The following is a 24,317-nucleotide window of genomic DNA, read 5'->3' as shown; positions in this document are numbered from 1 at the left end:
GTGGAAATGTTCTGAAACCAGACTGTTAAAACAGTGAGCCATTTTAAACGTAACTCGCTACGTGTTTGGAGAGAAACACATACCCCCTTGTTAGGAACCTGAAACAAACTCTTTGAGCTGCAGCGTCACAGCCGGTGAGTTTGATTGCCAGGATTAATAAATCACAGCTAAGCAAGTCCCCATCTTGGCAGGATTCTGGATTCAGCTGTTTTCTCCTTGCCCCATTGCGTTCTAGATCGATGGTCTGCATTATGTCTGGAGCCAGCCGTCAGCTCGCTCTTTTCCTCTGCGGCTGTTGCGTGGCTGCCCTGGGGGTCCAGGCCGAGGAGCGCTGCCCGGCTGAGCGTCACCAGGCTGCCCAGTACGTGGCTGCCGTGTACGAGCACCGGTCCATCCTGAGCCCGAACCCGCTGGCCCTCACCAGCCGCGAGCAGGCCTTGGAGCTCATGAACCAGAACCTCGACATCTATGAACAGCAAGTGACGATCGCGGCCCAAAAGGCAAGAAGTGCTCCCGGGTCAGCTTGTTCGCAGAGCAGGGCAGATTAGCCCTTGGTGCTGCGTTCCCTCTGGGAAATGAGCCCGGCCGGTAAAGATGAGCTGAATGAGTCAGTCGGCTGGAGTCCCGCTACTGCGAGGCTGGTCTGCAGCATCAGCAGACCCTCCAAGGTTGGGAGGAGTGCAGAATTTGGGGCCTGCCCGAGACTTGCTGAGTCACAGTGTACATTTTAGCAGGATTCCCCAGGTGATGCTTCCCCTCCAGCCTGGGAAGCCCAGGGCCAGGCACGCGGTGGTGCCAGAAGAGTCGCTCGGTTGCTTGTAAACAAACGTGGGTGCCCGGCTCCCACGCCTCCCTGCAGAGTCAGCTGGGGAGCGCGCCGGGGCACTGGGATTTTTTAAGGTTCCCCGGTGGATTCAGATGTGCAGAAACATCTGAAAGCCAGCAGGCACGACGGCCTCTCATGCTCTCGGAGGCTTTCAGCGATAACTAAAGTAGTAAGCGGCCCCAGAGCTGCGTTTGCTGCCTCCCGATGACGTGGGGCTCCTTTCTGGTCCCCGCGCCAGACCCCGAACGGCCTGAGAGCTCAGTCCAGACACAACCCAGCCCAGCGGACAAAGGACGCCGGTGCCGCCTTTGTGAAGGCTTCCTGCGCGGCCCCTTTTCCGCTCCTGCCGGGAAGGGTGGGGCAGACGGGGGTGGGGGTTGTGGGAGCCAGAAGTCTGTGTAGGAACATGGCCTGCTGGGAGGGCAGTCTGGCCTTGAGCCCCGGCGGGGGCGGGGGGCCCGGCCGGCTGCTGGAGGAAGCCCCGCTCCGCCCTGGCGGGACAGCAGGCGGGCTCCCTGCGAGCGGAGCGGCCCGCGTCTGTGAGTTCAGCGGGCAGAGCTGTGGTGCCTGCAGGTCCCGTCCGAACAGCCCCCGTCTCCGTTCAGGGTGGTCAGCACTTCCTGGACAACCACTGGCCATCGCTACCTTTTACAATGTAGCCTGTAGTACCTATATACGTAACACACAAATGTTGGAAGGGCGCTTAAAGGCCGGTCCAGCTGTTCTGATGGGTGACACTGCTCTTTTATTCCCAACCCGACGTCCAGCTTCCCCTGGACGCCTCCAGTGGCCCAGGACTCACTGCCCACTTGAGGACAGTGGGAACGTCTGGAAAGGGCTTCCTTTCTATGGGCAACAATCAGCCTCCCTGTAACTGCCACCCATCGTCCTGTCCTCCTGGCCAAACAGAACAGACTGAATCCCATCCCACACACGCCATCTTGCCCAGATCTGAGGACGGCCCCAGCATGTCTCCCAGGCTGTGTCTCTCCAGTCCCACCCACAGTTCCCTGAGGGATGCGGTCCCAGCCCTGTTCCCCAAGCCTTTCCGGGTTACGTCCGTGCCCTGAGCTGCACGCGGCTTTGCCGAGGGCAGGGCGGAGGAGACCTGCCACCACGCTCACTCTAGGTGTCGTCCCCAGAAGGAGAGCTTTTGGCAGCCACACCTTGCTGTGGGTTCATCAGGCGCTTGCTGTCAGCCAAAGCTCCTGAGCCCTTTTCACACAGACACACACGCTGTCCTGTACTTGTTAGGTTAATTTATTTAACCCGAGAGCAAAGCCTCGCATTTATGCCATTGAATTTCATCCTGGTGGGCTATTTGGGGGTCTTTACTGACAGACATCCTGCATATCAGTTACCTTCACGTCATTCACACTTCTGGGACATACCTCATTTGTGTCTGCACTGAAGCCGGTGTAAAGCCATCCCAGCCCGTGCCCGCAGGCCTCCTCCTGACGCAGCTCCGTTCTCAGCACGAAGGTGTTGGCTTGCGGGCAGCTGAAATGTCACCCCCTTCGTCCCCATCCTTCCCCAAGACCATGCTGAGACACTTGGCAGATGCCACACTGAAACCCAGAGACTGTGACTGCAGTTTTCCCCCGCATTTTAATCACCTGCCCCCCAAATGAAACATATAACATGTTTTTCTTGAACCCATGCTGCCTGCAGACACCATTCCTTCTGTGTTTGTGGTCCAGGAGCAGGGACAACAGCTGTTGATCCAGTCATTTTTAGGGCTTACAGACATCTCGGCTCCCCTACGTGGTTATATGTGTTAAAGTAACCTCTAACACAGGTTGATGCCGTGCATGTGTCAGAGTTTTATATCAAACTTGCTATAAGGGCAGAGGTTCCTGCAGGCCAATTAAATGAGTTCTCTCATTTACAGGGAAGAAAAGGAGTTGCGCTTAAAGATATTAGGCTGGGTGGTCAGCTGGGTTGGCACCCGGAATTCCCCAGGAGTTCTTGAGCTCACTGGTCTGTCAGAAAATTGCTCAAGCCCTTTATCAGGAATGCAAATTCCTTCCTAGAATGCATGGGTAATCACATCAGACCCAAAGTTCTGTCCCAGCTCAAGTCTGAGTCCTCATTCTGGGCAGATGTATATTAGGAAATGTAATTTAATTTTAATATTAATCTAATATGTATCCATAACTGTTAATGTCCATAGGAAACCATTCAGTGCTTTCAAAGTTGTGTTTTTAATAAAGGAAAACATGTGTCCAAGTATAATTTTCAAAAAGTTAGAAACATGACTCTTACACATAGAGAAGAATGGACATGTGTCAAAGCTCTTATTTAACTCATTAATTAACTCAGGAACCAGTAAGATGGTAAAGCTGGTTCAAAAGATAACTTGAGGAACAGATGTGAGTGTATCCATCAGTCAAATGAATGTTGAAATGAATCTGCTAATAGATACAAAACAGGCTAATGTCCTACAGGGCAATAAAACTGTCATGTTTAGGGTGATCTTTTATTAAATAGCAAAGTCAAACAGTGATACATTCACTAGATGAATAATCCTCGAGTGTGCTTGTCAGTACCCTGGTATATTGTAGAAAGATATACGTATACAAAGAATGTATACATAAATTCTTCGTCTTGCTTTATTTCCAAGTTTGTGATAAGTTTTCTTTCTAATGTGCAATAAGATGACCAGCCTCATATTCTGCTGGAGGGAGTGTACATTGCTGTAAGCTTTCTGGAAAGCTACTTGGCAACGTATATTAAGAATTTAAAATTTTTCATACACTTGACTCAGTATTTTCACTTATAAGGCTTTATTCTAAAGAAATAATCAGAGTTCCAATCAAAGATTTGTGTACAATGCTCATTCAGGACGTGTTTTGAGCACCCTGTACGCAGATGGTCAACACAGTTTTTTTATTACAAAATGTTGGGAACAATTCAAATGCCCAATAACAGAGGATAAACTGTGGTGTCCTCTTAAATATAATCCAGCATATAATACAAGTGATATTTCTGAAGGTATCTTTGTAGTCTTGATGCTCTGTAGTGAGAGAGTCAAGATGGAAAACCGTTTGTTTACTATTGTCTCAATTATACACGCACACACCTATACAGAGAGGGGGAAAAAATGAAAATAGGCAAGATGTTAACAATAAGTATCTTCATGATATAGGATTATGAATTCTTCCTTTATGTTGTCTCTTCCAAATTTTCTACACTTAAACTTTTGAAAATTTTTTTATAACCAGGAAAAAAATTATAAGGAGTTTGCAGTGTGTTCCAGAAATAGTGACTCAAATTGCCTGTTATTTTAGATTATTCGTGCTTGCTCTGCCATCCTGCTCCACCTTTCACTGTGGGTGATGCTGCCCCAGGCTTAACATTTTCAGCCGAGCAAGTGGAGAGCGGCAGCCGAAGGGGCCCTGGCGCTGGGAGCTGAGGGCCGCCCTGTTTGTTTGGGTTTCCTCAGGTTGCTGCCACTGTCACAGGGAGCCTCGGGCTGTCACAGGCAAGGACCCCCAGTGTCTCCAGCTGTGGGAGAAGGCCTGTAGGGCGGTCAGGGCTCTGACGGGAGTCTCCTAACTCCCAGTGGGAGAAAGGCAAGTTAGAGCAAGTCCTGGTTCCTATGCTGAAATCAATGCACTTGACTTTCACCCACCAGCCCACTGGGGCCCGTTAGAATCACGTGGGGACCTGTTGCCGGGACCCCACCCACAGTTGATTGAAGCAGACTTTTTAGGGATGGGCCCAAGCATCACCGCTAAACAAAGATTGTGTTTTCAGAAGTCCCCTGTCTGATGTAGAAGCACAATGAAGGTTGAAAACCACCCACCGGACTAGCGGTAGCACATCTGCTGAGCCTGATACTCAGGCCTGTTACAGTCACCGCTCCATCTCCCATGGCACCACCGCCAACCCCAAACCCCTCCAAACTCCTGCTCCCTTCAGCCAGACTCACTTGTAACCTTCTTCCCTGACCAGCCCTCGGTATGGTGCTGGTCCCTAGAAGACTTTGTCTTTCTTCCCTCAGAGTTAGGCCAAGTGAGACGGCTCCCCCAAGGCTCAGATCCCTGCCGAGCCCAGCTACCACGTCTGGACCTCTGTGGTTCCTGGTTCAGAGCAGCTGCAGGACGGCTGTCAGAGGAATGAAGGGGTGCTTCCCATTATCTGTTAACGGACTATTCTCTGATGTTTTGACTTGCAGGGTGTACAGATTATAGTGTTTCCAGAAGATGGCATCCATGGATTCAACTTTACAAGAACATCCATTTACCCGTTTTTGGACTTCATGCCTTCTCCCCACTTGGTCAGGTGGAACCCATGCCTGGAGCCCCACCGATTCAATGACACGGAAGTATGTAAGGGGACCGGCCTTCCTCCTCAGGAGGTGGGAGGCTCACGGAGATGAACCAAGCCAGGGGCCAAGAGCCAGGACATGTTGAATGAGACTGACAGGAGCCCTTAGGGACCTGAGAACCAAACCCGAGCTCCATGTGCCACAGTCATTCACTTAAAGAATGTCTGCTATTATGAGGCATTTACTCATCTGTGGATCGTTCTATTTGTTAATCACACAAGAAATGCATGAATATATGCTTCTACAACAAATCAAAGTTAAAAAAATGAAAGCCCACCTTCACCACACCCTATCCCTCATCCACCTCCCTTTCTAGACAAACTGCCATCAGTGCATCCACCTATATTCTTTTCTATGCATCTCATAGATACTGACATCTTTATTTTTTAATTTTATTATTTTTACTGAAGTACAGTTGATTTACAATGTTGTGTTAATTTCTGCTGTACAGCAAAGTGATTCAGTTATACTTACATATATTCACTATTTTTTATATTCTTTTCCATTATGGTTTATCACAGGATATTGAATATGGTTCCCTGTGCTATACAGTAGGACCTTGTTTATCTATTTTATATATAGTAGTTGGCATCTGCTAATCCCAAACTCCCAATTCATCCCTCCCCAGCCCCGCTTGGCAACCAGAAGTCTGTTCTTTATATCTGTGAGTCTCTTTCTGTTCCATAGATAGGTTCATTTGTGTATATTTTAGATTCCACATATAAATGATATCAAAGGTATTTGTCTTTCTCTTTCTGACTTACGTCACTTAGTATGATAACCTCTAAGTCCATCCATGTTGCTGCAAATGGCATTATTTCATTCTTTTTATGGTTGAGTAGTATTCCATTGTGTGTATGTATATATGTATATGTGTATATATCTATACACACATACCACATTTTCTTTATCCATTCATCTGTCGATGGACATTTAGATTGTTTCCATGTCTTGGCTACTGTGAGTAGTCTGCTGTGAACACAGGGATGCATGTTTCTTTTTGAATTATAGTTTTGTCTGGGTATATTCCCAGGAATGGGGTTGCTAGATCATGTGGTAGTTCTGTTTTTAGTTTTTTGAGGAACCTCCACACTGTTTTCCACAGTGGCTGCACCAATTTACATTCCCACCAACACTGCAGGAGGGTTCTCTTTTCTCCACACCCTCTCCAGCATTTGTTATTTGTAGACTTTTTAATGATGGCCATTCTGACCGGTGTGAGGTGCTACCTCATTGTAGTCTTGATTTGCATTTCTCTAATAACTAGCAATGTTGAGCATCTTTTGATGTGCCTGTTGGCCATCTATATGTCTTCTTTGGAGAAATGTCTGTTTAGGTCTTCTGCCCATTTTTCAATTGGGTTGTTTTTTTGTTGTTGTGTGAGCTGTTTGTATATGTTGGAAATTGAGCCCTTGTCAGTCGCATCATTTGCAAATATTTTATCCTAGTCTGTAGGTTGTCTTCTCGTTTTGTTTACGGTTTCCTTTGCTTTAGAAAAGCTTATAAAGTTTGAATAGGTCCCATTTGTTTATTTTTGCTTTTATTTCTGTTGCCTTGGGAGATTGACCTAAGAAAACAGTGGTACAATTTCTATCAGAGAATGTTTTGCCTATGTTCTCTTCTAGGAGTTTTATGGTGTCATGTCTTATATTTAAGTCTTTAAGCCATTTTGAGTTTATTTTTGTGTATGGTGTGAGGATGTGTTCTAACTTCATTGATTTACATGTGGCTGTCCAGCTTTCCTAACACCACTTGCTGAAGAGACTGTCTTTTCTCCATTGTATATTCTTGCCTCCTTTGTTGAAGATTAACTCACTGTAGATGTGTGGGTTTATTGCTGGGCTGTCTGTTCTGTCCCATTGATCCATATGTTTGTTTCTGTGCCAAGACCACACTGTTTTGATTACTGTGGCTTTGTAGTATTGTCTGAAATCTGGGAGGGTTATGCCTCCAGCTTTGTTCTTTTTCCTCAGGATTGCTTTGGCAATTCTGGGTCTTTTATGGTTCTATATAAATTTTAGGATTATTTGTTCTAGTTCTGTGAAAAAATGTCATGGGTAATTTGATAGAGATTGCATTAAATCTGTAGATTGCTTTAGGTGGTATGGCCATTTTAACAATATTAGTTCTTCCAATCCAAGAGCATGGGATATCTTTCCATTTCTTTATTTTTTTAAATTATTTTTTAAATATTTATTTATTTATTTTTGGCTGTGTTTGGTCTTCGTTGCCGCACATGGGCTTTCTCTAGTTGTGGTGAGCGGGGGCTACTCTTCGTTGTGGTGCGCGGGCTTCTCATTGCAGTGGCTTCTCTCATTGCAGAGCAAGGGCTCTAGGCACGCAGGCTTCAGTAGTTGCAGCTCGCGGGCTCATTAGTTGTGGCTTGCAGGCTCTAGAGTGCAGGCTCAGTAGTTGTGGCTCACGGGCTTAGTTGCTCCGCAGCGTGTGGGATCTTCCCGGACCAGGGCTCGAACCCGTGTCCCCTGCATTGGCAGGCTGATTCATAACCACTGTGCCACCTGGGAAGTCCCTCCATTTCTTTAAATCATCTTCAGTTTCCTTTATTAATGTTTTATAGTTCTCAGCATGTAAGTCTTTCACCTCCTTGGTCAGGTTTATTCCTAAGTATTTTTTTTTTTTTTGATGCGCTTTTAAAAGGGATTTTTTTTTTACATTCCTTTTCTGATCATTTATTTTTAGTGTAGAGAAATGCAACTGATTTCTGTATGTTAATCTTGTATCCTGCTACCTGGCTGAATTCATTTATCAGTTCTAGTAGTTTTTGTGTGGAGTCTTTAGTGTTACTATAGACTATATATATATAGTATCATGTCATCTGCACATAATGACAGTTTTACCTCTTACCTTCCAATTCAGATACGTTTTATTTCTTTTTCCTGTCTGATTGCTGTGGCTAGGACTTCCAATACTATGTTGAATACAGGTGGTGAGAGTGGGCATCCTTGTCTTGTTCCAGATTTTAGCAGGAAGGCTTTCAGCTTTTCACCTTTGAGTATTATATTGGCTGTGGGTTTGTCATAAAAAGCTTTTATTATGTTGAGATATGTTCCCTCTGTACCCACTTTGGTGAGAGTTTTTTCCATGAATGGATGTTGAATTTTATCAAATGCTTTTTCTGCATCTATTGAGATGATCATGTGTTTTTTGTCTTTTGTTGATGTGATGTATCACATTGATTTGCGTATATTGAACCATCCTTGTGACCCTGGGATGAAGCCAACTTGGTTGTGGAGCATGATCTTTTTTATGTGTTGTTGGATTCAGTTTGCTAATATTTTGTTGAGAATTTTTTTTTTTTTTTTTTAATTTTAATTTTTATTTATTTATGGCTGTGTTGGGTCTTCGTTTCTGTGCGAGGGCTTTCTCTAGTTGCGGCAAATGGGGGCCACTCTTCATCGCGGTGCGCGGGCCTCTCACTATCGCGGCCTCTGTTGTTGCGGAGCACAGGCTCCAGACGCGCAGGCTCAGTAATTGTGGCTCACGGGCCTAGTTGCTCCGCGGCATGTGGGATCTTCCCAGACCAGGGCTCGAACCCGTGTCCCCTGCATTAGCAGGCAGATTCTCAACCACTGCGCCACCAGGGAAGCCCTGTTGAGAATTTTTGCATCTATATTCCTCAAAGATAATGGCCTGTAATTTTCTTACTTGGTAGTGGCTTCGTCTGGTTTTGGTATCAGGGTGATGGTGGCTTCATAGAATGTCTTTGTGAGCGGCCCCTCCTCTTCAATCTTTTGGAGGAGTTTGAGAAGGATCAGTATAAGTTATTCTTTCTATGTTTGGCAGAATTCCCCAGTGAAGCCATCTGGTCCTGGACTTTTGTTTGTAGGAAGTTTTCTTTTCTTTTTTTTTATTACAGATTCTATTTCACTTGTAGTGATCAGTCTGTTCAAATTATCTGTTTCTTCTTGATTCAGTTTTGGTGGGCTGTATGATTCTAGAAACGTGTCCATTTCTTCTAAGTTGTCCAATTTGTTGGTGTATAATTGTTCATAGTATTCTCTTATGGTTTTCTGTATTTCAGCAGTATTGGTTGTTATTTCTCCTTTTTCATTTCGTATTTTGTTTATTTGGGTCCCCTCTCTTCTCTTCTTGGTGAGCCTGAGCAGAGGTTTGTTGATTTTGTTTACCCTTTCAAAGAACCAGCTCTTGGTTTTATTGATTTTTTTCTGTTGTTTTTTAATCTCCATTTTATTCATTTCCTCTCTGATCTTAATTATTTCCTTCCTTCTGCTGACTTTAGGTTTTGTTGGCCCTTCTTTTTCTAATTCTTTTAGGTGGTAGGTTAGGTTGTTTGTTTGAGATTTTTCTTGTTTTTTGAGGAAGGCCTGTATCACTATGAACTTCCCTCTAAGAACTGCTTTTGCTGCATCCCATAGATTTTGTATGGTTGTGTTTTCATTGTCATTTGCCTCAAGGTATTTTTAAATTTCTTCTTTGATTTCATTGTTGACCCATTGGTTTTATAGCAGCATGTTGTTTAGTCTCCATGTAATTGTTTTTTTCTCATTTCTTTTTCTGTGGTTGATTTCTAGTTTCATGCCATTGTGGTCAGAAAAGATGCTTGAAATAATTTCTATCCTCTTAAATTAGTTGAGGCTTATTTTGTGCCCTAGTATGTGGTCAATCCTAGAGAGTGTTCCATGTGCACTTGAAAATAATGCATTTTTTTTTAATTTAATGTCCTGAAAATATCAATTAAGTCCAACTGTTCGATTGTATCATTTAGGATCTCTGTTGCCATATTGATTTTCTGTCTAGAAGATCTGTCCATTGATGTGAGTGGGGTGTTAAAGTCTCCTATTATTGTGCTCCTGTCAGTTTCTCCCTTTATGTCTGTATTTGTTTTATGTATTTGGCTGCTCCTGTATTGGGTGCATATATGTTGATGAGTGTAATATCTTCTTCTTGTATTCATCCTTTTGTCATTATATAGAGTCCTTCTTTATCTTTCTTTATGGCCTTTGTTTTAAAATCTGTTTTGTCTGATATGAGTATTGTGACCCTTGTTTTCCTGTCATTTCTGTCTGCATGAAATATTTTTCCACCCCCTCACTTTCAATCTATGTGTGTCCTTTGCCCTAAAGTGAGTCTCTTGTAAGCAGCATATTGTAGGCTCTTGTTTTTTAACCCAGTCTTCCACTCTGTGTCTTTTGATTGGAACATTTAGTCCACTGACATTTAAGGTAATTATTGATAGATATGTATTTATTGCCACTTTAGAACTTGTTTTCTCCTTGATTTTTTAATTTCTTCTTTGTTCCTTTTTCTTTTTCCTTTTGCGGTTTGATGATTTTCTTTTGTATTATGCTTATGTTCTCTTCTTTTTGGTTTTTGTGAATATATTGTATGTTTTTGACTTGTGGTTACCCCGTATTTCAAGTATGTTAACCCCTTCCTATATCTAATTGCTTTAGACTGGTAGTCATATAGACTGAAACACGTTCTAGAAAAATAATCTACATTTTCATACTCTCCTCTTTCACATTTTATGATTTTAATTATTTTATGATTTTACACCTTCATATTCATCTGTTTGCTGTTCATTGTGTGTATCATTGCTTTCACAGAATTTTTTTTTTTTTAATCTGTGTACTGGCTTATTTAAGTGATTTATTTTCCAATTGTGATTTTCCTCTTTCCTATAGATTCCTTCTTCTTTTCTATTTAGAGAAGACCTTTCAATATTTCCCTTAGGATAGGTTTACTACTGCTGTATTCTTTTAGCTTTTGCTTGTCTGGGAAAATCTTTCTCTCTCCTTCTATTCTAAATGATAATCTTGCTAGGTAGAGTATCCTAGGTTGCAGCTTAGGATAGAGTATCCTAGGTTGCAGTTTGCCACTCCCTTCTGGCCTGCAGCTTTTCTGTAGAGAAATCTGCTGGTAGCCTTATGGGGGTTCCCTTGTAATTAACTCTGTTTTTCTCTTGCTGCCTTTAGAATCCTCTATCTTTAACTTTTGCCATTTTAATTATAGTATGTCTTGGTGTAGGTCTGTTTTGGTTCACCTTGTTTGGGACCCTCTGTGCTTCCTGTACCTGGATATCTGTTTCTTTCTTTAGGTTTGGGAAGTTTTCAGCCATAATTTCTTCAAATACATTTTCGATCCCCTTTTCTCTTTCTTTTCCTCTGGAATCCCTATTATGTGTAGATTGGCATGTTTTATATTATCCCATAGGTCTTTTATATTGCTTTCATCTTTTTTTATCTGGCTTTCTGTCTGCTGTTCTGACTGAGTGATTTCCATTATTCTATCTTCTGGATCATTTATTTGTTCTTCTGCATTATTCAATCTGCTGTTCATTGCCTTTAGCTCAGCTTTTGTCTGGGCAAATGAGTTTTCTAATTTTTCTTAGCTCCTCTTTATAGTTTCTAGTTCCTTTTTACAGTAATCTGCATTTCTATCAATAGTCCTTCTTAATTCCTTTAGTATTTTCATTATCTCCTTTTTGAACTTGGTGTCTGTTAAAGAGATCTGTTTCATTGTTTGTTCTTTCAGGGGAATTCTCTTGATCTTTTAATTGGGAATGGCTCCTCTGCTTCTTTATTTTACTTATGTTTCTCTTACTCTGTGAGTTTGGGAGAAACAATTATCTACTGTGGTCCTGGAAGGCTATTTTTATGTGGGAGTGTCCCTGTGTAGCCTGTGTGGGTTTAATATTTTTTGGTATGAGGGCTGTTTTCACTGTGAATGCCTGCGACCTCTTTCCTCAGTGTGTGCTGGCCGTTATGCCCTTGATAGGAGGTGTGGTGGTATTGTGGTGACCAGAGCCTGCACTGGGTATTGAGCAGGGTCTGCTCCCTAGTTGTTGGAGTAGAAGCCCCTAGGATCCATTTCTGAGCTGGGGTATGAAGTAGGCAGGATTGGAGTGCTCCCACTGGGAGAGGACCCACTGAATATTCCTCTGCCAGAGCTGTTCACCTGTGAGGGTGCTCTGTGGTGTCACCTGTTGTATGCTTACAAAGTACACTGTTGTTGGCACTGCCTTCAGCCCCATCTCAACCTTGGGAATGCTGTCAGTCAGCCCTGATGTCCCTCAGGCATTGTTTTCACAAGGCTACCAGTGCAAATCCATTGAAGTCAGGTACCAAGACTGCAGTAGTCACACACCTGGACCTGCTGTGGGAGCTATGGAAGCAGCCCAGACCCTGGCCCAGCCTCTATGTACATGCACCCACAAAGCCCACAGATGCTAAGGCCAGTCCTGTCCCAGCCACGGGAGTACCCATTTTCCACTTGGGTGTCCCTCAGGCACTGAGTTTACAAAGCAGGAGCCAGTAGAGTAAATCTGCACAGCCGCAGGGAGAGGGCTCAGATTTCAGCCCCGCCTCTGCATTTGGGCAACCCACTAGCGCACTCCCAGAGCTCGTAGAGGAGCACATGGAGAAAGAGGCTGCTGTGGTGGGCCCCACCCCTCGCTTTGCTGACATGCATGTTGACAATGGGGTTTCAATGGTGGCACATGCCTGCCATGAGTATGCCAAAAGTGAGGCTACTATGGCAGGCTCGCCCCTCCCTTCCACGCTCCTTAACAAAGGCTCTTTGCTTCTATGGAGGGCCCGGGCTTCCTCCATGTATACCGCTGGTTGCAGCCCGTACCACACTCCAGCCCCTTCAGGCTGTCTCTGCAGTCAACCGCAGCGCTCTCCCCAGGTCTGTCCTCTGAAGCCCGAGTTCCAGCACCCAGCCCCAGCACGTACCAGTGGATGCACGTCTCAGGCTGAGGAGCGCAGGGCAGTGGCCTGGCTGATCCTCCTCTCCAGTGAAGGGGCTTCCCAGAGTGTGGAAACCTTTCCTCTTTCACAGCTACCTCCCAGGGGCACAAGTCCTGTCCCAATTCCTTTTTCTTCTTTCGCCCTACCCAGTTGTGTGGAGATACTTCTTGCGATTTTGGGTGTTGGAGATATTCTGCCAGCGTTCAGTAGGTATTTTGTGAGAATTGTTCCAGATGTAGATGTATTTTTGTTGTATTTGTGGGAGGAGGTAAGCTCCATGCCCTTCTACTCCACCATATTGATTGGAGCCCCCCAAGATAAGCACTTTTAAAATTACTTTTTAAAGAGCATCAAGTTTTCCCTTTAAAAGATTTTGATTGCACTTTGCATCCCCAGTAATAGTGCATGAGTGCCTGTTTGCCCATCCTTTGGTCAATGCAAGATAGAATAGTCTTTTTAATTTTTGCCAATCTTATAGAGGTGAAAAATGATACCTCATTATCATTTTAATTTTTATCTCCTTACTACTACTGAGACTGAGCATCTTGTCAATGTTTGTTGGCCATTTGTATTTGTTCATCTACGAACCATCTGTTCACATCCTTTGCACGCTTTCAGTGGTGGTTACTTTTTTCTTATTGATTTATGATAGTTATGTATATATTATCGATACAATACAGGTACTATTTTAAAATTGTAAGAAAAAGGCAGGGTTTAAAAATTTCCTTTATTTACACTTTTTGTTTTCCCTCTAGGTCCTCCAGCGCCTGAGTTGTATGGCTGTCAAGGGAGAGATGTTCCTGGTGGCCAATCTTGGGACAAAGCAGCCTTGTCATAGCAGTGACCCTGGGTGCCCAAATGATGGCAGATACCAGTATAACACGAACGTGGTGTTCAGCAGTAATGGAACCCTGGTTGACAGCTACCGCAAACAAAACCTCTACTTTGAAGCAGCGTTCAATACCCCCCTGGAAGTGGATCGCATCACCTTTGATACCCCCTTTGCTGGCAAGTTTGGCATCTTCACTTGCTTTGACATATTGTTCTTCGACCCTGCTGTCAGGCTCCTCATAGACTCAGAGGTGAAGCATGTCGTGTATCCGACCGCCTGGATGAACCAGCTCCCACTCTTGGCAGCCATTCAGATTCAGAGGGGTTTCGCCATCACCTTTGGCGTCAACTTTCTGGCTGCGAACATCCACCATCCATCTCTGGGGATGACGGGAAGTGGCATACACGCCCCTCTGAAGTCCTTTTGGCACCATGACATGGAAAGCCCCGAAGGTCACCTTATAATTGCCCAGGTAGCCAAAAATCCACAGGGTCTCATTGGTACAGGGAATGCCACAGGGAAAATTGACCCATCCCATAGTAAGTTTTTAAAAATCTTGGCAGGGGATCCATACTCTGAGAAGGATGCTCAGGACGTCCACTGTGATGGAGCCCCCAAATGGAACACGAATGCCCCTCCCACGTTTAACTCTGAGATGATGTATGACAATTTCACCCTGGTTCCCGTGTGGGGCAAGGAAGGCTACCTCCGAGTCTGTGCAAATGGCCTTTGCTGTCATTTGCTTTACCAGAGGCCCACTCTGTCCAAGGAGCTGTATGCCCTGGGGGTCTTTGACGGCCTTCACACTGTGCACGGCACTTACTACGTTCAAGTCTGTGCCCTGGTCAAGTGTGGCGGTCTTGGCTTTGAAACCTGTGGGCAGGAGGTCACAGAGGCTGCGGGGATATTTGAGTTTCACCTGTGGGGGAACTTCAGTACGTCCTATATCTTTCCAATGCTTCTGACCTCAGGGATGACCCTGGAAACCCCTGACCAGCTGGGCTGGGAGAATGATCATTATTTTCTGAGGAAGAGCGGACTGTCCTCCGGCCTGGTGACGGCAGCTCTCTACGGGCGGTTGTATGAGAAGGACTAAGGGGGTGTGGGGTGGGCTCCCCCTGCACTGGCACAGGCCAAAGCTCACAGCACCGGGACCACTTCTTCGCCCTAGAGCCCATCCTGGGAGCCACGGGAAGAGGTAGGGAGACAGATTTCGCCAGCGTCTTTTCCTCTTAAGCGCAAATTTGTGAGACATTTTCTGGTATTTTCTACTCACATTTCTATTTTTCAAGCCACGTCTTCCTCCAGCAGATCTTCCATTACACAATTGTTTTAAGAGCGCAAACAAAAATAAATGTCAGTTTATATTTTACATGTCCACAAAACAGCAGGTTTCGTGTGTGTTCTTGCTGTTGATGAAGTGACACCCAGGATATACAGGTATTTCAGAAGCCTCAAACATTGTCTAGGGTAAGAAACAAACTCTCAGAGCAAAAGCCGTGTTAGAAATGGCTGCCATGGGGACTTTTCCATTCTGGTCGGCCAGAATTCATCCCCCCGCACTGATCGTGCCAGAGCCGCCAGCAGCATCAGCAATGTGGATCCTGAGGCAGCTTTTAAAAATAGAAGGGAAGCTTTTCTCACATCTGCCTTTCTGTCAGTGATCGGAATGTGTCAGGCAGGACTCAGAATAACTGGAAAGAAAGAGTGCAGTGCCCCGGAGAGAGAGGCTGGAAAAAAGTGCTGAGGAGAGGGCAGCGATGGGAACAGATGAGTCATAGGTTTCTTGTGCACAGCGTGTCTCATCCAGGGATTCCAGACACCTTAATAAATCACGCTAGCTCTGTGCAAGAGCCTTCCGGCTGCCCAACTGTGCGGGGTGGAACGATGCTGGGAATTCATTCCCAGTCCGCTGGCAGGGCCTTCTCTTTGCAGACGGGTTGCAGGAACGGTGTGGGGTTTGGCCCGCTTAGTCTTTATTCAGTCACTCAACAGGTGTCTTTGGAAAGCCCACCAGGGACAGAGCGAGGACCTCCCAAAATATGAACTGCACGTGCAAAATCATATCAGTGTGTGAAGACATTCTTTAGGCCACTGGTCTGTATTATTTGTATCCAACATTTCAAAGTCACTTTGACTCTATGCCTAGTAACTGTTTCAGATCATTTTTAAGGTGGAAAATCGGTAGCTTTTAAAGAAAATGGATAGTTAGCTTTCTGTGATTTGCCTCTTCAATGTGTGGCTATTTAGTTTCATCTCCTTTATAAATTAGGTTTTTAAAAACAGTATGTGCATATATCTACACATAATTACATGAAGTAAAAAATGAAATTCTTTCCCCATTCCCCCCACAGTGTGGCTTTTCAGACACTTTCCTGGCTTTTAGGCAGAAAAATAAAAAGCATAGATCCTAGGGTCAGACTGACCAGCTTTACTTTCTTGGCCTCCCTGTTTACTCTTCACTATGTAGACCTCGACTATTTATTTGAACCTTGCTGTGCCCCAGTTTTCTCATTTGTGGGATGTGTATTGAATCATCCATGTGGGAAAGAAGCAAAGACCCGCTGACTCACTGCCCGCTTGCAAAGGCCTAGAATGAGTCAAGCCGGCCTTCAGGGAATTTGCAGGAACAGCTCAGGATTTCTGAGGAAACCCAGGAGGTCCCCCCGGAACGGGACAGGGGCCTCTCCCACCAGATGCTGGCGCAGACCCGGGAGGGGCGAGCTGGAGGGGGCACACAGCTCCGGATGTGGCCGCCCCTGCTCCAGGGAAACAGAAATCATCTCAGAAATGCATATTGTTGCTTCCTGCCAAGATGATTCAGATCATCCAGAGAGAGACAGAGGCCAGGCCTAAATACAGACTTGGTGGAGCTACTTCACCCAGCAAACATTTTTGAAGCACCTGCTGGATGCACATTTTGCTCTTCTGAGCAGAGTACTGAGAACTTTCCCCGAGTTACTATCTACTGACAATTTAGAACTAACTGCTCATGAAGTAGAAATGAGGCGGACAAGAAATTATGATTTTTATGATAAAAAGTAGTTGCCAGATGGCAGAACAAAGTGCAGGGCAGGGGGGAAATGAGTAAAATAAATCATTTTCAGGAAAAAAAAAGGCATGTATGACTCACGGTTGTGATACGCTTCTGTCAGCTGTGATCCTGAAACTCAGGAAGCAGATGGCGATCTTGACCATAACACAGGGGCAGACACCCAGTGTATTTCTGGTGGAATGAGGCCTGGGGGAAGCGGCTGTCCGTGTGGTTTCTCATGGGGGTGCAGCTGCGCCTTTCTGTGGTCTTCTGCGCAGAGGGAGTGAGAGACAACGATGGGCTTAAAAAGTCCTGTTCTTAGAGAAGGTAAAGCCACGGCCTGCCGGCAGCCTGTCCGCCCCAGTGCCCACCATGGCCTCTCGAGAGGAGGGCCTGCCCACAGCCCTGCTGAGGGAAACCCACCTGGGCCAGTGCTGACCCACAGGCGGCCGGCTCAGTGCCCTCACCCCCAAAAGAAACCCTGTACCCACGAGCAGTCATGTCCATTCTCCCTCCCCCCATCCCATGGCAACTACTAATACACTTCCTATCTCTACGGATTTGCCCATTCTGAACATTTTATATAATTGGAATCATACAATATGTGGCCTTTCGTTCCTGCCTTCTTCCACTTAGTGTAATGTTTTCAAGGTTTATCCTTGTGTATTATGTATAAGTTCTCCCTTCTTATGGTTGAATAGTATTTCATTGTATAGATATACCACATTTGTTTATCCATTAAGTTAGTGGACATTGCGTTGTTTCCACTTTTTGGCTATTAGGAATAATGCTGCCGTGAATATTCATGTACAAGTTTATATGTGAATATACGTTTTCAATTCCTTGGGTATATATCTAGGAATGTAATTGCTGGGTCATACAAGTCAATGTTTAATTATTTGAGGAACTGTCAGACAGACAGACTGTTTTCCAAAGGGGCTGCATCATTTTTCATCCCTAGTAGCAATGTATAAGAATTCAAACTTCTCCACATCCTTGCTAATGCTTGTTATTGTCTGTTTGTTAAAATCATAGCCATCTCAGTGGTTGTGGTTTCTCATCGTGGTTGTGATGTCATTGCCCTAGTTGCTAATAACGCTGAACATCTTTCCAAGTGCTTACTGGCCACCCATATACCTTCTTTGAAGAAATTATTAAAATCTTATGCCCATTTAAAAAATTAGATTGTCTTTTTATTATTTAGTTGTAAGAGTTCTTTGTCTATTTTGGATATTAGACCCTTATCAGATAAGTGATCTGCAAATATTTTCTCCATCTGTTGGTTGTCTTTTCACTTTTTCATACTGTTTTTTGGTACACAAAAGTTTTTAATTTTGTGATGAAATTTTTAATTTTAAGATGAAGTCGAATTTATCTTTTTTCTTTGGTTGCTTGTGCTTTAGGTGTCATACCTAATTAAAGGTCATTGGCTTACAGCTATGTTTTCCTCTAAGAGTTTTATTGTTTGAGCTCTTACGCTTAGATCTACGATCCACTGAAATTAATTTTTCTATGTGTTGTGAGATAGATAGGGGTGCAAATTCATTCTTTTGCAAGTGAGCATCTAGCTGTTCCAGCGCCATTTGTTGAAAGACATTATTCTTTCCCCATTGTATTGTCTTGGTGCCCTTATTGAAATCTATTGACCATAAATATACACGTTTATTTCTAGACTCAATTCTATTCCATTGATCTGTATGTCTGTCCTAAAGCAAGTACCACACTTGTCCTTATTACAGTAGCATTGTAGTAAGTTTTTAAATTGGGAAGCATTGAGTCCTCTTTGTTCTTTATCAAAATTGTTTTGGCTATTTTGGGTCCTTTGCAGTTCCATATGAACTTTTTAGGGTCACCTGGTCAATTCTGTCAAAAAAAATCAGTGGAATTTTGATAGGTATTGCATTAAATCTGGAGATTAATTTGGGGAATGCCATTTTAATAATATTAAATCTTCCAGTTCATGAACACAGGATGTCTTTCCATTTATTTAGTTTTGTCATTTTTAGTGTACAAATTTTTATACTCCTTTTATTTTTATTCCCAAGTATTTTTTGGATGCTATTATAAATGGAATTGTTTTCTTAATTTCATTTTTGGATTGTTAATTGCAAGTGTATAAAAATAGAGTTGGTTTTTTATATTGATCTTGTGTCTGGCAACCTTGCTGAACTTATCAGTACTAATAATGTACTGGTGGAGTTTTTAGGATTTTCTATATACCAGATCATGTCATCTACAAATAGATTAACTTCTTCTTTTTATATGAATGCCTTTTTTCCCCCCCCCTTCCTAATTGTTCTGGCTAGAACATCTACTACAGTGTTGAGTAGATGTGGTGGAGTAGACATCCTTGCCTCATTTCTGATCTTAGGGGAAAAGCTTTCAGTCATTCATCATTAAGTATGATGTTTGCTGTGGGCTTTTCATAGATGAAGAAGTTTCCTTCTACTCCTAGTGTTTAGTGTTTTTATCATGAAAGGGTTTCAAATTCTTTTTCTCCATTAATAGTGATAATCAAGTGTTTACCCCCTTTATTATACAGTGTATTTCATTGACTTAATTTTATATGTTGAAAATATCTTGCATTCCTGGGATAAATCCCACTTGGTCATGGTATATAATACTTTTTAAGCATTGATAGATTTGGGTTGATAGTATTTTTTTGATGACTTTTGCATCTGTATTCATAAGGGATATTCATGGTGTATAAGACTTTCTAGATGGTGATAGATTTGGTTCAATATTATTTTGTTGATAATTTTTGCATCTACATTCATAAAGGATATTGGGTCTGTAGTGTTCTTTTCTTGAGATGCCTTTGTCTGGTTTTGGTATGAGGTTAATACTTCACAGAGCGAGTTGGGAAGTGTTTCCCCCCTCTTCAGTTTTTTAAGAGTTTGTGAAAGACTGGTGTTAATTCTTCAAATGTTTTGTAGAATCCACCAGTGAAGTCACCTGGTCCTGAGCTTTTCTTTCTGGGGAGTTTTTTTTATTACAAATTCAATGTCTTTACGTGTTATAGGCCTACTCATATTTTCTATTTCTTCTTGAAACAGTTTTGATAGTTTATCTTTCTAGGAATTTGTTTATTTCATCTGGGTTAGCAGATCTGTTGGTATGTAATTATTCATAGTACTCTCATAAATTTTTTATTTCTGTGAGGTTAGTAGAATTCCCCCCTCTTCATTCCTGATTTTCAATCGTCTTCTTTTCTTGGTCATTCTAGCTACAAGTTTGTCAATTTTGTTGATTTTTGTAAAGGAACTTTGTTTTGTTGATTTTTCTCTATTTTTTTTTTTGAATCCCTACTTCATTTATTTCTGCTCTAATTTCTATTGTTTTCTTCTGCCTGCTTTGGATTTTAGTCTGCACTTCTTTTGTCTAGTTTCTTAAACTGGAAGATTATAGACTTGAGACCTTTCTTCCTTTTTACTGTGTTTACAGCTTAATTTCCTTCTAAGCACTGCTTTCACTGCAGTGAAATGGAATGTTATATTTTTGCTTTCATTAATCTCAAGATAGTTTCTCATTTATTTAGTAGTACAGCCATTACAGCTCTCTTTTGGATGCTGTTGCCATGGTATTTCTCTTCATCCTCTGACTGTCAACTTATTTGTGTCTTTGAAGCTAAAGCACATGTTTTATAGATAGTATATAATTGGATGTTTTGTATTCATTCCGTTACTCTCTGCCTTATAATTAGAGTTTAATCTATTTACATTCAATGTATTACCGATAATGTAGATTTTACACCTGCCATTTTGCGATTTGTTTTGTATCTGTTCTTTTTTGTTTCACTAGGCCTCCATCACCGCCTTCTTTTGTGTTAGATATTTTCTAGTGTACCATTTTAATTCTCTTTTCATTTCTTTTATAATTTATAGTTATCTTCTTAGTGTTTGTTCTGGGTATTCCAACTAACATGTTAACTTATAACAATTTAGTTCATATTAATGAAGCTAAATTTCAATACAGATACAGCTTGAAGATACTGCAGGTTCAGTTCCAGACCACTGCAGTAAAGCAAATATCACAAAGGGAGTTACACAAAATTTTTTTGGTTTCCCAGTGAATATAAAAGTTATGTTTACAATATACTGTAGTCTACTAGGTGTGCAATAGCATTATCTCTAAAAAACTGTACATGCCCTAATTAAAAAACACTTTATTGCTGAAAAATGCTAACCATCATCTGAGCTTTCAGTGAGTTGTAATCTTTTTGTTGGTGGAGGGTCTCGCCTCAGTGTTGATGGCTGCTGACTGATCAGGGTGGTGGTGCTGAAGGCTGGGGTGACTGGCAGTTTCTTAAAATAAGACAACAATGCAGTCTGCCCCATCAATTGACTCTTCATTCATGAACGATTTCTCTGTAGCATGCAGTGCTGTTTGATAGCATTTTACCCACAGAAGACCTTTCAAAATTGGAGTCAATCCTCTCAAAGCCTGCCACTGCTTTATCAATTAAGTTTACGTAATATTCTAAACCTTTGAATAGGTTTCAACGGTCATTTCAACGGTCTTCACAGCATGTTCACCAGGAGTAGATTCCATCTCAAGAAATCACGTTCTTTGTTCATCCATAAGCAGCAACTCCTCATCTGTTAAACTTTTATCATGAGATTGTAGCAATTCACATCTTCAGGCTCCACGTCTAATTCTAGTTCTCTTGCTGTTTCCACCACATCTACAGTTGTTTCCTCTACCCTCACAGTCATCCGTGATGGTTGGAATCAACTTCTTCCAAACTCCTGTTTATGTTGATATTTTGACCTCCTCCCATGAATCACAAATGTTTGTCATGGCATCTAGAATGGTGAATCCTTTCCAGAAGGTTTTCAGTTGACTTTGCCCAGATCCATCAGAGGGATCACTCTCTATGGCAGCTATAGCCTTAGGAAATGTCTTTCTTAAATAATAAGGCTTGAAAGTCAAAATTACTCCTTCATCCATAGACCGCAGAATGGATGTTGTGTTGGCAAGTATGGAAACAACATGCATCTCATTGTGTGCATCTCCCTCAGAGCTCTTGGGTGACCAGGTGCATTCTCAATGAGCAGTCATCTTGAAAGGAATCTTATTTTCTGAGCAACAGGTCTCAATAGTGGGCTTAAAATGTTCAGTAAGCCATGTTATCAACAGATGTGCTGTCATCCAGGCTTTGTTGTTATGAAGGACAGGCAGAGTAGAGAGCATAATTCTTAAGGGTCCCAGGATTTTCAGAATCCGAGTATTGGCTTCAATGTTAGCTGCATTGTTAACTGCAACGTTAGCCCCTAACAACAGAGTCAGCCTGTCCTTTGAAGCCAGGCATTGACTTCTCCTCTCTAGCTGTGAAAGTCCTAGATGGCATCTTCTTCCCACAGAAGGCAGTCCATGTACATTGAAAATCTGTTGTTTAGTGTGGCTACCTTCATTAATGATCTTAGCTGGATCTTCTGGATAACTTGCTGTAGCTTCTACGTCAGCACTCACTGCTTCACCTTGCACTCTGATGTCACAGAGATGGCTTCTTGCCTTAAACCTCATGAACCAACCTCTGCTAAGCTTCACACTTTTCTTCTGCAGCTTCCTCCCCTCTCTCAGCCTTCACAGAATTGAAGAGAGTTAGGGTCTTGCTCTGGATTAGGCTTTGGTTTAAGGCAATGTGGTGGCTGGTTTGATCTTCTATCCAGACTACTAAAACTTTCTCCATATCAGCAATAAGGCTGTTTTGCTTTCTTATCATTCATGTGTTCCCTGGAGTAGCACTTTCAATTTCCTTCACGAACTTTTCCTTTGCATTCATTCACAATGTGGCTAATTGTTTGGTGCACTGGGCCCAGCTGTTGGCCTATCTGGGCTTTTGACATGCTTTCCTCACTAAGCTTAACCATTTCTAGCTTTTGATTTAAAGTGAGAGACATGAGACTCTTCACTTAAAGGACTTAGAGGCCATTATAGGGTTATTAATAGGCCTAGTTTCAGTATTGTTGTGTCTCAGGGAAGAGGGAGGTCTGAGGAGAGGGAGAGAGATGAGGAAATAAATGGCTGATTGGTGGAGCAGTCAGAACACACACATTTACTAAATTCGCCATCTTATATGGGTGTGGTTTGTGACACCCCCAAATAATCACAATAGGAACATCACAGATCACGGATCACACATCACCGTAACAAATATAATAAGAATAAAATTCCAAATATTGCAACAATTACCAAAACGTGACAGATATGAAGTGAGCATATGTTGCTGGAAAAGTTCAGCGTTGCCACAAACCTTTAATTTGTAAAAAATGCATTATCTGTGAAGTGCAATAAAGTGAAGCCCAATAAATGCTTTCTGCTTTCAAGAATCTTGTTTTGTCTTTTGATAGTTTGATTATAATGTGTGTAGGCTGGATCTCTTTGAGTTTATATTCTACTTGGAGTTCTTTGAGCTTTTTGAGTTTGTAGATTAACGTTTTTGAAATTGTTTAAGTTTTCAGCCATTATTTCTTCAAATATTCTTTCTGCCTCCTTTTCTTTCTCTTCTCCTTCTGGGACTTCCCTTGTGTGTATGTTGCTATGTTTATTGGGATCTCACAGGTCTCTGACGCTATGATCACTTTTCATTTTTCCCCCTGCTCCTCAAGACCAGGAACTGACCTATCTTCAATCTCACTGATTCTTCTGCCTACTCAAATCTAACATTGAGGCCCTCTATTCCAGTTACTATAATTTCCAAATTCAGAATTTCCATTTGCTTTTAAAAATATTGTCTCTATATATTTATCGATATTCTCTATTTGGTGAAGCATTTAAAAAAAACTTTCTCTTAATTATTTAGACATGGTTTCTGTTAGCCCCTTGAAGATGTTAAAAATAAATGATTTATGGGCTTCCCTGGTGGTGCAGTGGTTAACAATCCGCCTGCCAATGCAGGGCACACGGGTTCGATCCTTGGTCCAGGAAGATCCCACATGCTGTGGAGCAACTAAGCCCATGTGCCACAACTACTGAGCCTGCGCTCTAGAGCCCGTGAGCCACAACTACTGAAGCCTGCATGCCTAGAGCCCATGCTCCGCAACAAGAGAAGCCACCGCAATGAAAAGCCCTCGCACCACAATGAAGAGTAGCCCCTGCTCGCCACAACTAGAGAAAGCCTGCACGCAGCAACAAAGACCCAATGCGGCCAAAAATAAAGTGAATAAAATAAAATAAATTAAATAAATAAACTTAAAAAAATAAAATAAATGATTTACATTCTTTGTGTAGTAAACCCAATGTCTCAGCTTCTTCAAGGATAGTTTCTATTGATTGTTTTTCCTGTGTATGGGCCATACATTGTTTCTCTGCATATCTCAATCTTTTGTTGAAAACTGGACTTTTAAAATAATATAACATGGCAATTCTGGAAATCAGATTCATCTCCCTCCCCAGGGTTTGTTGTTATTGCTGCTTGTTATAGTGGTTCAGTGACTTTTCTGAACATGTTCTGTAAAGTCTGTATCTTTTGCCATGTGTGGCCAATGAAGTCTCTACTCATTTAGCTTAGCTGTCAGCTAATGATTGGACAGAGATTTCCTTAAACATCTGGGACC

At 42.7% G+C, this 24,317-nt stretch overlaps 1 protein-coding gene and 1 long non-coding RNA gene across 2 annotated transcripts in view; one reads left to right on the top strand and one right to left on the bottom strand.

Annotated features, from left to right (window-relative positions):
- BTD (biotinidase) overlaps positions 1-15,107 on the top strand; it is a 63,721-nt gene extending 48,614 nt beyond the window's left edge. The window contains exons 2-4 of the mRNA XM_036849541.1: positions 236-500; positions 5,007-5,156; positions 13,648-15,107. Of these exons, the coding sequence (XP_036705436.1) occupies positions 240-500; positions 5,007-5,156; positions 13,648-14,820 (1,584 nt within the window). The 5' untranslated portion in view covers positions 236-239 and the 3' untranslated portion in view covers positions 14,821-15,107. The remainder of the gene's footprint in view (positions 1-235; positions 501-5,006; positions 5,157-13,647) is intronic.
- Positions 3,602-17,922, bottom strand: LOC118893905. The gene is made up of 3 exons (XR_005019634.1): positions 16,858-17,922; positions 4,761-4,936; positions 3,602-3,908 (listed from the first exon to the last, which is right to left on the bottom strand). It is a non-coding gene; the product is annotated as an uncharacterized LOC118893905 (long non-coding RNA).
- Positions 17,923-24,317: the final 6,395 nt, after the last annotated feature.

Source organism: Balaenoptera musculus, chromosome 4, assembly GCF_009873245.2.
Source record: "Balaenoptera musculus isolate JJ_BM4_2016_0621 chromosome 4, mBalMus1.pri.v3, whole genome shotgun sequence".
Classification (NCBI taxonomy): Eukaryota; Metazoa; Chordata; class Mammalia; order Artiodactyla; family Balaenopteridae; genus Balaenoptera; species Balaenoptera musculus.
Note: the sequence above shows the minus strand (reverse complement) of the source record. Positions and strands in the feature narration are given on the sequence as shown.